The sequence below is a fragment of the Ictalurus punctatus genome, chromosome 24 (genome assembly GCF_001660625.3).
Source record: "Ictalurus punctatus breed USDA103 chromosome 24, Coco_2.0, whole genome shotgun sequence".
NCBI lineage: Eukaryota > Metazoa > Chordata > Actinopteri > Siluriformes > Ictaluridae > Ictalurus > Ictalurus punctatus.
The window spans coordinates 3845697-3861654 of record NC_030439.2 but is presented as its reverse complement, the minus strand read 5'-3'; the positions used below and the strand labels follow the sequence as shown (position 1 = coordinate 3861654).

Here is a 15958-nt window from a genome sequence, read left to right as displayed (position 1 = left end):
CAGATGGGCCTCAGCCGCCTGACACCATGCATAAACCTCAAAGTTAGAGGATGCTGCCCCACAGAGGCTCCATCAACAAGGGCATGGCTGGCCAAAATGGCGGCCACGTAAACCCTGATTTTAGAAGAAGCCCACCCCGCTGAGAAATCTTCTTGTAAGAACTCCAGGACTGTAGCTATTGCGCAGTTCACAAGGTCTGCAGTGGATCCCTGCAGATGGGAACCTCCCAAGGAGTGCCATCTCACAGGGATATTATCTCTCAGTACCATATTCGAGCTGGCCAATAAGGTGCTACTAGCAGCAGACATAGACTGTCTTGGTGAACTCTTGCTAGAACTTGTGGGAGCAGAGCAATGGGGGGAACAGCGTACAGATGTGACCTCAGCCACATGTGCACCATGGCGTCCAGCCCTAATTGTGCGGGAGGAGTGAGGGCGAACCACAGCGGGCCGGGTGTTGTCTCCTTGGAGGCGAACACATGCAATCCCGCTTGGCCAAACCTCGCCATATGGACTCCACCACTTGGATGGAGCCACCCTGCTCCAGATGAGGGCCGCACCAGAGACCGTGATCTGGACAGCTGTCTCCAGCCCATGAGGGAGGTGTCTGTCATTACCGTCTTGCGCTAAGGAGACACCCCTAGAGTGTGAGCCAAGGCTAGAAACTGGTGACACTCAAATTCTCAGAGCACGTAGGCATTGCCACGTGACACTGATTATTCTCAGTGGTTTCGTCCTTGGATGAAACTCCCAACTTCTCAGTCACCACTGAACGGTCTGCTGTGCAATAGGCCCATAAGCGCCAATAGTCTCCCAAGATCCAGCTTTATCTTGCTCAGTGTTGATAGGATTGACCCTATGCATGTTAGGGATAGAAACACCCTCATCATAGTAGAATCCTTATAAACCCTAGAAAAGTTGTCCACTGACCTGGGGAAAGCATACTTTTCTGAGATTCAACATGAGCCCCAAGCTATTCATGTGGGCGAGAACAACATCTCGATGTTGAACCGCCAGTTCCCTGGATCGTGCTAGAATTAACCAGTCGTCCAGGTAGTTTAGTACACGGATGCCCTGGAGTCACAATGGAGCCAGAGTGACATCCATGCACTTTGTGAAGGTGCGAGGGGATAAAGCTAGTGATATTACTACGTGGAAATATGAACCTTTTAGATCTATTGTCACAAACCAGTCCTCAAACTGAATCTGTGGAATGATAAGTTTGGGCACCAGCATCTTGTACCTGTATGCCCGAAGAGTACAGTTCAGATGACACAGATCTAAAATTGACCGCATACTCCTATTTTTTGCGGACCAGGAAATAACGGCTGTAAAAACCTCCCTCCCTCAGGGAACGAGGTACATATTCTATGGCCCTTCTGTCCAAGAGGGATATTGCTTCCTGCGCTAACATCGGGCTCTGGTCTGTGCTAACTACTGTGGTGCTGACTACACCTTTGAACCGGGGGGATTGAGCTATAAACTGGACCCGGTAACCCTTTTCTACGGTAGACAGAACCCATGGAGACACATTTGGCAATAGTTTCCATGCTGCTAGATGGTCTTTTAGAAACATTAACTACTCCACATTCTATTGGAGGGAAAGCATCAGATTTTGGTTGCCCTGTGACAGTTCGCTGACCAGAGAACACTGAAAACTTGGGGACCGCCTTGGCTAGGTGAGGCCCTACAGTAGCACTGGGGGCTAACTGCCCTAACAAACTCATGTCCCCTTATACGTCCCTCCACGGCCCCTCAGGACCGCTCTTCTTTGCCTGCTTGGCCTTTATGACCATTCTCAGATCAGGCCTAGTAGCAGGCCGCGACTGTGGCCGCCCGGTTCCCCTGGCTGTCTGTGGGCGGGTTCTGGGTCTCCCTCGCGCTAGTGTTGGCCCGGGCTCCACTTGTGGATGCCCGGGTGAGCTCGAGACAACAGGGAAGGAACTGGCTGAATGCCGCCATATGTTGAGCTCACTCAGCAGGTCTGCTTGGTAGGCCTGCAACACTGTCATTGTCTGCAGTGACCCACAAGCAAGACTACTACTGCATAGGCCTTGCCCACCAATGACACAGTGGCCTTACACGGTGGTTTGGATGGCAAAGCCGGCCCCCCTAATTACCTGCCGTCGATGGAGAGAGGTAGCTCGCAAGCGCCTCCTCCACCTTCAGCATAGCTAAATAGCCATGCCGTTCATTCCCCACAATGGGCACATAATCCAACATTGTGGGGTTATAAATATGGCTTATGCATGGTTTTCCCCCAGAAGCCTGATATTTTGTCATGCACTTCTGGAAGAAAGGGGAGTTTCTGCAGTGTGAGGGATTTACTTTCACTGGGGAGAAAAAGGCTCATCCAGCCTTAGTAATCACTTCAAGCAGCTCTTTATATGCTGCTCTCAGTTTTTAGCACATCCTTCTGGCTCCTCGGACTCAGAGAGGAATTCTTACTATTATTTTTGTGTGTGTGTGGGGGGGAGTTTCCCTTTGGCTTTCCATAGCGGAAGGAGGAGTCGCGACACAATCTCCAAAATCCAGCGGAGAGCCAAACCCAGAAGACACAGCAAGAGATAGAGCAGAGCTCGTCTCCGGCTCCTCTTCCGGATCCATAAGAGATCCCCCAAACCTGAGACGGCTGGCTGCCTCAGCGGCCAGCCCAAATCCACGAGGCTCCGAAACCCAACTCGCTTCGGCTTCCAAGAAGAGCGCGAGTTGCGAGCCGAGCTGCCTATGTAGGCATTACTATGTGCAGCCTCGAGAGGCTGCCATCGCATGCTACACTCCTAAACACTTCACCCAGAAAGTGTGCACTATTCCCCGTGATGAAACGGGAGCAAGCCGTAACACACTTCCTGAATTCTCTCACTCATATATTTCTCTCTCACTCATTCCTTTTTTTCTTCTCTTTTTTTAAAGGGATAGAAAGAAAAGTTTAGAGATTTTGAGAAAAGATAGCAAGAAAATGAAGCGTCTTTTTGTTTCTTTACACAAACAACTGACATGCAGTCTTTCGCTGAAGATAATAAAGGCTGATGGTGCGGTTCACAGGTGCCATATTTATATCACGTGACGTGCTTAATTGCCACGTCACCTGATCATGGCAGGCCTGTAAATAGGCATGATTTTACAGATTTCAGATACCGGTCACGTGTGTGAGGCGCTTTCTATAGTGATATGCTAAGCGCAATGTCGAAGTTCTCTTTGAAAGGGAACTCTGTGGCCAACAAAAGTTTCATGTTTCGTTCATTAAGATAAGATTCATAAGATTTTGAGGCCTACACACTCGCCAGAATTAAAACGCTACTGTTATGCTATAAATGATTACCACAATTGAATGACTTCAACGTCACCAACGCTCCACTTCCGACAACTCTTTCAGTCTTTTTTTTTTTTTAAAGAATACAACTGGAAAATACTATAAATTGTTAAATCTACAAAGTTGAGTTGCAAGAGTGCGAGTATAAACACAACGAGGCTGTAATAGAAGAGTTTTCCTGTTCGGCGTGATGATGTTTAATGTCCCCAACAATCTCTGTAATCATTTAGCCTCTTGCTAGCAACCGCCTTTTTCAAGACACATAAAAGCTTTTTAAAAAAATCCTGAGTGGGTTATTACTGATATATCTATGGCGTAGTAAAAAATGTGAACATATATTGAGCTTGTGATAACCACAGACCTTATTTCTGGCATTTAACCAAATCCCCCATTTAATCCCCTATTGACTTCGGGATGATGGTCCAGTACACAGGAAAATTAAGTCGAGATCATGAGAAAACAACAGAAAAAAAGTAATAATGCATGGCCGCTTAGGGCTTCCGTACAGAATGGCATTTTTAAAAATACATTTCGTATTGATGTTTAACTTTATTAATATAATAGTGTGTTGTTCAATTAGCATGTTTTTGTGTTTTGCTTTGGTACCGAAATTGAAACTTTGGTGAACTCGAGCGCGGGCATGGCTGGGAAGTGTAGTCCTCTTCCGCCATGTCCCTGGGCGGCACTACACACTGGGAATTGCAGCCGCGAGTTCGCTGTGGTGTAACAGAGCCCCCCCCAAAGGGCTCACTCTGGGAGCCGAATCCCTCCGAGGCCTCCCTCCCCTCCGTGGACCTTGCTAGTCTGGATGAGCCGCATGGAAGTCTCTATGCAGACCTGTGTCTAGAATGTCTCGGGCTGGGACCCAGGACTGCTCCTCTGGTCCATACCCCTCCCAGTCTAACAGATACTCAAGTCCTCCTCTCCTAAGTCTGGAGTTCAGAATGTCGTGGACGCGGTAGGCTGGGCGGCCTTCAATCTCCAGCGGTTCCATTGGGGAGTCTCCCGGCACCGCTGTGGCCAAGGGGCCCGGTATCACAGGTTTGAGGAGCAAGACGTGGAAAGACGGGGTGATGCGACTGTGTTTTGGTAGGTCCAGACGATACGTGACCTCATTAATCTGTTTCAGGACTCGGAAGGGGCCGATATATTTAGGTTGAAGCCTCTTGCCCGAGAGGGGTAACTTTAAATCTCTAGTGGAGAGCCAAACCCTGTCCCTGGGTCGATAATTGGGGTGAACCCTCCGACGCCGGTCGGCCTTTCATTTGGCGGTGTATGACGCCTGCACCAGCTGTTGATGGGCGCGTTCCCAGACCTGTTCGTTCTGGCGGAACCACTGATCTACTGCTGGTGAGTCCGTGTGAGATGCGTTCCAGGGGAACAATGGTGGCTGGTGTTACGGCCCAGTCTAGGTTGGGCCACACAGAGTAACCAGCTCGGGATTCAAGTTGATTGATCTTTAAATAAGGGAATAAAAATGCAAACAAGGTTGTGTGAAAAAGGTTGTGGTATATTGTAACAGACAATATATACATATAATTGTACAAATAACCAACCAGGCATATCTTCAGAGTGGGCCAAGGCCAAAATAATAAACAAAAGGACTCTATGATTAGGGAGCTAGCTTACCTAAAAGGAAAGAAAAGAAAATACAAATATTCTTCCCTAACTAGCTAAGCAGGAAACAGAGACAAAAGGAACCTTCTCCCAAAAGAAATGACAGCCACACCCCTACTGCCAGTGAACCAAGTGAACATATATATATATATATATATATATATATATATATATATATATATATATATATATATATATATATATATATACACACACACACAAGTGAAAAGAATACTCAATAATAAGGCAGGCTAGGGCAGGCTGGAAAGTCTGGAAGGGAGTTCGGACCTGCACACAAAATGTCACAGCACAAAAAAAAACTTCCCCCCAAGATAGCGGGTTGTAACACTGGTAACCCAAGACACACTGAAACGGGGTGAGCTGGGTCACGGAATGCCGTAGTGACTTCTGAGCATATTCTGCCCACGGAAGAAAGTGGCTCCAGTCCCCTGGGTTGGTGGAACAGAAGGTTCAGGGGAACCGTATGACCTCTTGGTTGGCCCGTTCTGCCTGTCCGTTGGCCTGGGGGTGGTACCCGGAAGTGAGGTTAACGGTGACCCCCATCTTCTCCATGAAGCTGGCCCAAACGCGAGATGTGAACTGTGGACCCCTGTCAATCACAATCTTCTCAGGGATGCCGAAGTACCGAAGGACATGTTGGAAAAGGAGTTCCGCCATGGTGAAGGCGGATGGGATGGCCAGTAGAGGAATTAGGCACAGGGATTTCGAAAACCGATCGACGACCACCAATATCACGGTATTTCCCTGCGACTTCGGCAAGTCCGTTATGAAATCTAGAGCCAGGTGGGACCACAGGATCAGGTATGGGTAGAGCCACCAACCTCCCGGCAGGTAGAGCACGTGGTCCCTTGGACCGAGCTCAAGAGGAACATGAGGATACGATGCGCTGAACCTCCCTAGGCATGTTGGGCCACCAGTACTTTTCAGCCAGCAGTGACCCGTAGCCAATGTCTTGTGGGCTCAGGTGATGAGTTCTAAACGATACCGTTTTGGTACAAACTGTTTATTGGGAGGACATTCGTGACCTGGGTATACGGGCTAAGGTTTGCTCTGGGGTCCACTCCGAGGTGCCCACTATGCAGGAGGGAGGCACAATATAACTCTTCTGGTCCGCCAGCCCCTCTGGGGCGTGAATACGAGACAGTGCATAGGCGTTTGTGTTCTTTGAGCCAGGCCTATAAGACAGGGTGAATTGAAACCTGGAAAAGAATAGGGACCAACGAGCCTGGCGAGGAGTGGGGCATTTGGAGGTTCTCAGATACTCCAAGTTCTTATGGTCCGTAAAAATAACAAATAGATGTACGGCTCCTTCCAGCCAGTGTCTCCACTCCTCTAGGGCCAGCTTAACAGCCAGTTCATAGTTCCCCAGATCATAGTTGCGTTCCACTGGCAGCAACTTCCGGGAAAAGAACGCCACGGGGTGCAACTTGGGTCTATCTCCAAATCTTTGAGACAGGATAGCCCCCACTCCCACTTCAGGTGCATCTACTTCCACGACAAACGGCCTGGAGGGATCCTGGTGTCTGAGGATGGGGACGGTGGTAAAGGCCTGCTTGGGTGATTGGGGTCCAGAAGTCTCCCAGCCATCAGGAGAATGGTCGAAGGCGCACTGGAAACGGGCAAGGAAGTCTGCTAGCGAGCGGTCTGACACCGCCTCCTCGCTCCCACTCCGCCGTAGCTCAAGCCAGGGCTGTTCCGGAGAGTAATTCCATACAATGGGTCAACTTACGGACCTCCGGCATATCCGGGTGGCTTCCAAAAAATAGCGTGCATTGTAGCAGGAAGCCCTTGCATCGTTCCGGCTCCCCAGCGCATCTCTCTGGTGTAGGCAGAGGCGGGTTGTGCGCCGTCGGCGTGGTGGGAATTTGCGCAGCCGGCGCCAGAATGTGTGCAGCTGGCGTGGTCGGAATGTGCGCAGCCAGCATCGGCTGAACATACGCTGAGGCAGCCGGCGGTGGATGCATCATCAAGAGAGCCGAGGGCGTTGCGGTAGTAGATGCGGAAGCGCTCAATCGTGAGACCTCCATGCGTAACGTGGATGTCTCGTCCCGATACACTGCTAGCGTGCGGTTCTGGTCCAGGATGTAGCATTGCCACTCTGGGGTGTCCGCTGCCTCCATTGTGAGGTGAAGTAATCTGTTACGATTCTTAGGCGGAGACAAATGCGGACTGGCAATCAGGATTACGTGGGGTGGACGACAGACGGAACACGGAACGAGATTAAGGTCAGAATGATCGGGCAATCAGGTTATACGAGGCGTAGGCAGAAGCTTAATCTAAAGACAAGCGAGTGTCGAAACCAGGTAAACGTATATGAGATTAATGCTTGGTACATGAACAGAGACGAGGCTGCTGAGCAGTTACTTCGCAAGCAGCTGACGTTAACAAGGCCCTTTTATAACTTTAGATGTAGTGCAGTTGTTCATAATCAGAACTCCGGTGAACTCGAACGCGGGCATGGCTGGGAATTGTAGTCCTCTTCCGCCGTGTCCCTGGGCGGCACTACTGGGAATTGCAGCCGCGAGTTCGCCGTGGTATAACACACACACACACACACACACACACACACACACACACATATATATATATATATATATATATATATATATATATATATATATATATATATATATATATATATATATATATATATATATATATATATATATATATTAGTAATGTATTTATTTACTTATTAATTTATTTTGTTTAAATACAGGTTACAGTAATTAAGGTGTGATCACAGGTTACTTTCCAGCATTTTACATATTTACAAAATACTTGGACAAATTTCAGTATGTTTTAAATACAGTTAAGTACATGTGTTTTCACAGGTGGTGGAAATATAATATAATGCGGGCTGTATTTTTGTAATTGGCTAAATTATGTGTGTTATTATGACAGTAATTCCAATATTATAAAATATAAGAAGTCACAATATCTTCCGATAAGGAAAAACCCAAGATTGTATACAGCATGCATGGTTTTATTCTCTCTTTGAGCCATGGTTGAAACTGTACTATCATCATGCTTTTGTTCATGTTCATCTTGAACAAAACACTTAAATGATGTATTATTTATGCTGAATTATTACTGGGGAAAAATGTAATATCCCCAGATAGCTATAAAATATTTGGAAAGAATAATAAATTCTACATGGAACATGCTGGTTGAAAAGAATGTATAAATAACGAGTATTTGTCATATTGTTGTGTCCTGGCATCCTTTGAGAAGTAGTAGCAGATTGCCAAAAAAGGCAGCCTAGAGATGGTTCCCTAACACATGGCAGAAGACATGCTGAGATAGCCCAGAGCAAGGGCGTCTCTTCTAGGTGGTGATTAAGGAGCTGATGGGGTTTGCTTTCTGTTTGTCTGTGTGTGTTTGTGTATGTGTGTGTGCAGCTCTGTACTGCAGCACCCCAGATTCACCGCTCCATGGCTCCATCAGCAGTCAGACAGGAGGGCATCTGAACAGCCAAGTTCGCTGGGCCTGTGATCGCGGCTATCGCCTCATTGGCAAGAGCACAGCTGTCTGCAGGAAGACGCCTTATGGCTACTACACATGGGACGCACCGGTACCTGCCTGCCAGGGTGAGAGCTGAACACGGATACGCAGCGCCTTGATTGTTGATAAGTACTGTTCCATATGGGCTAAACAGAAATAATAATGCATGTAACAAAATACCAAGAGGAACATAAATATAATGGTTTTAATGCATGTTAAATTCTTTAATCTATAATGTAGGCTATAATGGTAATTACATGAATATTACCATGATATTCTTTATTTTTGTGGTCAGAGTTTAAAATGTATACAGTTTTCCCCTTATCGCAGTTGTAGTTGGGCTGGACATTTTTGGTGTCCATTTGTTTTACATTGGAGCTACAAGGATAATGTTGCTGACAAGTAAAAAGCATTTATAGTTACCAGTCTAGCATTGTAAAAACACGAACAGTTCCACTTGAACTGATAATTACATTTGTAAGAGTGCCTCATGGGAACAATGTTACTGGGTTAGCCAGGTTAACTCCTACAGTTAGTATGCTTTACATAATAGACGTTAACTAAAATTTGTCATGGCAAAAAAAAAAAAAAAAAGCTAATGAGTAATATGAGTAAACGGAGTCAAATGAGCAATCCAGTCATATGAATAATATGAGTAAAATGTAAAAATAAAAAAGCCAACATAACAGCAATCTAACAAATAATTAAGGTGAACATAGCAATCATATTAAATATTTTGGGCTTAAAAGATGTTTTAGATGGAAGAAATTCTAATGGTTTCCATTACAGTTCCATTACAACCTATCAGCTAACCTTTAAAGCCATTACCATTACCGGTCCCTAATGGTATCCACTGTACATTACATTCCACCAATAGAAGGCAATAAATTACCAGTAGAGACCCACAGGGTCCTTTACAGTTTCCATTAAAATCAATAAAATTCCCATTATAACCATTAAAACCATTACTATGAGGGTTTCTATTGTTTTTTTGTTTTTTTTTCAGCATGGATATGTACAGTAAAAAAATTTAGATTTTGCTTTATTTTCTACATTTCAGTGGCCTTAATGGAAAAGTCCACCCTGTTAGAATTAACACGTGATCATCACTGCTGTCTAAGATTTATTTTGTACTGAATGAATATGCTGAAATTCTTTCATCAACATGTTGGTCTATTTTCACTTTAGTTAATGCTTTTCTATGATATTCATTGATGATTAACTGCCTGTTTATAGTGGTGCTAGTAGGAATTATTCCTAGCTTCATTTCTACCTAAAGAGACCACTGCAGCAGCACTTTAGTCCTTTATGCTGTCCAGCTCTCTCACATCCTTATCTGTACATCCCACTCAAATATCAAATTCCAAAGCTTCAGCTTTCTTGCTAATCCCGCAGTCAACATCATCACGCTTGACATTTCATAGATTGCTAACTAATCGAATCGAGTCTCCACCATAACTCGGCACAGCTGCTTCATATCACAGCACTGCATTCTGGAACTTTGAGTCCAACGTTTGCTGTCTCTGCTTTGCTTCCGCATTAGTTCTTATTAACACGATGTTGAACCTTACTGGAAAACAGATATTGCCAGTATTTCTGAATAACCCAGTATATAGCATTTCCAGTATGTATCACTCACATGCACTATACAGTCACTCCTCCAGTGCAGGAGTGTTTAATGGCTCAAAGTATTAATTCAGATTCTCCTCCAGTCTCCAGTGTTCAGAATCCAGCCTCTCTAACAAGCTTTTATGGTCACGGACAGAGATGCAATAATTACTCGAGCTGCTCTCTGGCTGATGCAGTTTATTTATGATCTGTTTGATCTGTCACATTAATGACTAATCTGCCAAGTTCTCTTCTCCATCTGTGTCATTTATACTGCACCACCTATCCACTCAGATCTGTGCCGCATGTGTAAATAGTTTCTGAGTCAGTGCACTCAGGGTACCTCCCTCCATGCAATAATTTGACAGCATCGGCTCTGCGCCCTCTGAGGCTACGGCTTACGGCGCTAAAATCCTAACACCAAGTGACACTTAAATGACTCTTTAGACTTTCAAAGTGTTCCAGGTTCTCTGGCTGCCTCTGTTCTCCTAAACTATTGCAAAATTGCCTCATCCCTGGTCGTCATCAAAGTGTGAAAGTACAAGAGAGAACATAGTGTTATCTTTGATTTGTATTTCAACATTAGGTTAAATATTACTCAGAGCAATGGGGAAAAAAGTAGAGAGAGGTGTTGGTGCTGTGTCCATGCTTAGATCATGTTTCATATTCAGAGTGTGAAAAAAACCTTCAATGGGTTGATGCCCTTTATGTTTCAGTGGCAGCTATATAAAAGGAGAAAGGTGCAATCAAGATAAGAACTTCCATTTGCTGGTGAGCTTGACGAAGCCCGGACAGCAGCACAATAAAGGAAACCGATCGAATCGTTGGCTTTGTGGACTTTCAAGCTCTTTTAAAAGATTTTCTAATGCCCTTCTGTGTATGAATAATTTTTTCAGCTACTTCTTTAATCTTGGTATTGGCCTTTTGCAGAGGCTTTTGTTCATCTGCACATCATAAAACATTGTGCACACTCCATTAAAAAGCAACTGCAAAACTAATGAATTACTACTGAGTGGCTTACGCTTCAATAGCGCAGCAACCAACAGTTCTAATACCATGACCTTTCATATCAGTTTGAGCGAATTCTTAAGGAGAACTAAATGTTTAAAGCCTTTCTTCATCATAGCTGTGTCCTGTGGGGTGCCCAAGGCTCCAGTGAATGGGGGCGTGCTGGCTGTGGATTACTCGGTGGGAACACGCGTGACCTACTTCTGCAATGATGGTTACCGGCTCTCCTCCAAGGAACTGACCAGCGCTGCGTGCCAGCCTGATGGCACCTGGAGCACCCACAACAAGATTCCTCGATGCTCAGGTATCAGGCACTTCCTCACACACAAACACACACAGGAACGTGTTTATAGCCTATTTAAGAACCCCTGCCACACACACGGAGCCGTGTAACTACAGCCTCACCTCTCCTTTATTTATGAGCTGATTATGTTCTCAGTGCCAAAACATTAAGTTATTACCCATTAAAGTTCAGGCACAGATGTCTTGGCCCCATTACAAAATGAGGACGCTGATTTTTGAAGCGTAGGAAATAGCCTTCAAATGTGTTCTGGTTTAAAGCATTTATGGAGGGCACTGAGGGCTGATTATGTTGGAAAAATCAGTATGGCGCCAAGTGATGCGCTGTTTCTACACGACAGTCTGTTTTTCATAGCAGTTAATAAAAAGCGTTTAAATAACAATTCATCTTTTGGTAATTTTTGACTCTTCTACTGAAAGGACAAAATATTTATGAGCTAAAGGTTTTTGGTATAAACTTAAATTTATTCATCTTCAGTAACCAGTTTATCCTGGTCAGGGTCGCGTTGAATCCAGAGCCTATCCATGAGCCCAGGCATGAGGCAGGAATACACCCAGAATGGGATGCCAGTCTATCGCAGGGCACCATGCACATACATTTATACACTCGTTCACATCAAAGGGTAATTTAGCGTTGCATATCCACCCACCGGAATGTTTTTGGTATGTGAGAGAAAACCAGAAATGAGGAGAAAATGGAAAACTCTACACAGACAGCAACCCGACAGTAACCCTTGTCAACAGTATTTTTAAAATTTGTTATAGATATCAAATGGAAATAAAATCAGAAATAGATCATGCAGATTGTTAGGAAAAGTTAAAAGTTGAGTCTACAGTGGGCTGCATATTCCTAATTGTGATGTGTGTGTGTGTGTGTGTGTGTGTGTGTGTGTGTGTGTGTGTGTGTGTGTGTGTGTGTGTTTGGGCTTTTAGTTGTTGTTTGCCCTAGCATTGGATCCTTTTCTCTGGAGCATGGACGATGGCGAATTGTCAATGGTTCACATTATGAGTACAGGACTAAAATCATCTTTACCTGTGACCCTGGCTACTACCGCTTGGGACCCGCCCACATCCAGTGCATGGCCAATGGGGTGTGGAGCTGGAGGAATGAGCGGCCTCACTGTCAGAGTAAGACACCAATTAAACAGCCTAATCGGTGGCAGAGAAATAGTGTCAATATGCATGTAAAAAATTCTGAGCATATCTTAAACAGTGAACTACATGGAGTGTAATTGATGCCAATCTAGATTTCATATAGGAAGTTTATAAAACTGCTCTTGTGTGTATGGCAGTGAGTTTACGTAAAAGGTTGATTGCAACTTGATGAAGCCGTTGCAATCCTTCCTCCTTTAGCCCTGGTCTCTTTCCATGTAATTTTCTCCCTCCCTTCAAAGTAATTTCCTGTGGAGACCTACCCACACCTGCCAACGGGCAGAAGATTGGGACACAGACTACCTTTGGGGCAACAGCCATCTTTACGTGCGAGGCTGGCTTTATGCTAGTAGGCTCAACTGTGAGAGAGTGCCTGTCATCTGGCCTGTGGAGCGGAACAGAGACGCGATGCCTAGGTAGACACATTCACTTCTTTTCTACATTCAGTACTTTTCTTCAGACTCTAGAGTTCATGAAGAGATCTGCACAAGGTTCATGAAAAGCATTCAAGCTTAATACATGGCACAGAACGTGTGCTAAAATATAATATATGGTGTGTGTCCTCTAACCTGGTAAAAGTATCAGCTAAGTCAAAATCACTCGCTATAAAAAGATTAAAATGTTTTCCTACCTATAAATAAGCCACTGAACATTTTTCACCCAAGAAGTGAAACCTTTTTCACCAGAAAGTGAAAATACCAACATCTTTTTAAATCTAAGCTTCCTTTAAAGGTTCCTCTTCAAAGCCACACCGAAGAGTGATCCTGCTTCCAAATGACTGATCTCTCTGATTGTTTCTGACATTAAAATAAGGGCAAACTACAGCCGCTAGTGTTAATATTGCAGTTCCATCACCTCAGATACGACTGTTTAATTTAACAATGACATGAACCTCCTTCTCTTTAAATGGATCTTTCTGTCATCCTGTCTCTCCATGCAGGGGGTCACTGTGGGTTGCCCGAACAGATTGTGAATGGTCAGGTGATCGGGGAAAATTTTGGCTACAGGGACACGGTGGTATACCAGTGTGCCCCAGGCTTCCGGCTCATTGGTTCCTCAGTGCGCATCTGTCAGCAAGACCACAACTGGTCCGGACAGCTGCCCATCTGCATCCGTGAGTGTGTGCTTGCTTTTCAAAAAAAAAAAAAAAAAAAAGAAGTCCTACCTATTTTCTACTAACAGTGGAGCGGTCTATGTTGAAGTATGGGGTCAGAGCTGTAAAGTGCTACATGAGTTGATCTAGGCTCTGAATATAAATGATCAGTGAGAGACAATGTGCTGTTTACAGAGCACCTGAGAAATATATCGACTTGTGTATTCAAGCTTGAAAGCATGCATCTTTGGGAATTTCTGTCTGCATCAGTGACAGTAAATCAAGTAAGCTGTACCATAGCTATACCAGGTATCATCAGAAGTTTGAGTCAAAGTTATCAAAGTGTTCCATATATTTGCTGGAGCTGCTACAGGTGAAGAGCTGTCACTGCAGTGCACTCAGCAGCGGTGAAAAGCCTGCATCACGTCTGCATGTGTCACGGATGACTGAGGGGAAGTGCTTTGGTTCTGCTCACAACTACTTGGCATTTGGAGAATTCACTAATCTCTGGGAACAAAAGAGCCTTCCCCATCTCAAGGGGTATTTTAATTAATGATTTATTGTTCGCTCCAAAGCAGAGCGGTACAATGAGCTCACGCTCATCTCATTTATCCCCATCCAATCTCATCATACTCTCATCTGTCCCCCAAAGTTCACCTGGAAAATCCAACGAAAGGCTAGAAGTGTTTATTTTCTGTAGGAGCACACAGAAATTGGTTGATTGAGCATGTTTGTTGTCTCATCATTAAAACAAAGGTGTTTTTTTTTTTCTAATTTGCCAAATATGGTACCCTGAAATATAATATGTAGAGAAATATCACAAAATTCGTTCTGGTGTCTTTAAAGAAATCTTATACCACAGTACAGTATCAATTTAAATGATATTACATTTTATACTAGGAGTCAAATGAAAATATTCTTTTTATTTTGCGTTGTTTATAGCAAACAGTTTCTTGCAAAAAAAAAAAAAAAAACACTGCAAAAATGACATCTTACCCAGTGGCGTCCTTTACCTTGAATTTCGTCAAATCTATATAGTATTTCCTATTATAAGATTACAAAAAAACAAATATAAGATTATTAACCCTGTTTCAAGCCATTTGTAGTCATTAAGCAAATCATTTTGCTTATTTTAAACATTTATTTCTAGAAAGGAGCAAAATTATCTACAGATAGAATAAGACAATTTCAAGCTTGAAATGAGTAATAATGTCCTCAAATATGTTTAATGATCTTGTATTTGGTTTATTGTAATCTCATAATAAGAAATAATAGATACATTTGACTATATTCAAGATATTTTCACTTTCTAAGATGACATTTTTGCAGTGTATCACAAAAGTAGATTATTTTTCTACATAATCTCAGCACTTAACAAGTGTCCAGATTCCTCTAGAATATATTTGATTCAATTCTACTTTATGTCGCACTTTTAATCTTTTCATTTGACACGCCTTCATACATTCATACAGTAATAGAAAAGGATTTTTTAAGCATATTATTTGACAAAGAAAGACATATAATTGTGGATATGGTAAAGCTTTATCTGAGGAGATGTTTATTTAAAATGGAATGGAATGGTATTGACGTGGAAAGAGTCTCCAGTGTCAGCCCTGGGTAAAAGTCAGTAAGATTTCCACCATGGGAGAACCGTCAGAACTAAGGAGTTTGCATTTTCCAGTTTCTCGATTATATGGCAAATAATGTAAGTGATAACTGGAACTAACTTGTCTCACAGACATTCTAAACATTGAATGTACTGTAACTATAGAGCATGAGGCTCTTAAGCTCAAGATCGTGGGTTTGAGCCCCATTCTGGGTGCCAAACCCAGCCACTGGGGTTGCACAAGCTATTGCATTCTTAGTGTCGGTCCCAAGCCCAGATAAAATAGGAGGGTTGCGTCAGGAAGGGCATCCAGCGTAAAACCTGTGCCAAATGAAATAAACTGGATTTCCTTGGTGAATGGGTGTTTCCGTGTGGGGTTTCCATGGAGATGGGTGATCCTTAACTGGGGCAGCCAAAAGAAGAAGAAACATGTCTTGTTCATTAAATAAATTTTTTTTAAAAAGCTTAAAATAAGTGCAATTTCTGACAAATTGTTGTGGTATAAGTGGAATAAAATGCTTCTGGATGTGTTGCTATAGTAAAATAATCAGTTTCAGAGAGGTAAAAGTAACTCTGCTTTGTGACGGGCCACATCACACCACTTCATCTTGGATTATTTTGCCACAGCAGTACATCCCATAATATTTTATTCCTCACTTACTGTTTTCTTTGTACCACTAGTAGCATTTCATAATTAGCATTAAGATAACAAATGCAAATTGTACCATTTTGTCTGT

At 43.7% G+C, this 15958-nt stretch overlaps 1 protein-coding gene across 2 annotated transcripts in view; it reads left to right on the top strand.

Annotated features, from left to right (window-relative positions):
• Positions 1-15958, top strand: part of csmd3b (CUB and Sushi multiple domains 3b) — a 489673-nt gene that overhangs the window by 421752 nt on the left and 51963 nt on the right. For both annotated transcript variants that reach the window (XM_047150624.2, XM_047150623.2), the window contains exons 49-53: positions 8352-8540; positions 11189-11374; positions 12304-12498; positions 12765-12938; positions 13463-13636. In XM_047150624.2, coding sequence (XP_047006580.2) covers positions 8352-8540; positions 11189-11374; positions 12304-12498; positions 12765-12938; positions 13463-13636 — 918 coding nt within the window. The remainder of the gene's footprint in view (positions 1-8351; positions 8541-11188; positions 11375-12303; positions 12499-12764; positions 12939-13462; positions 13637-15958) is intronic.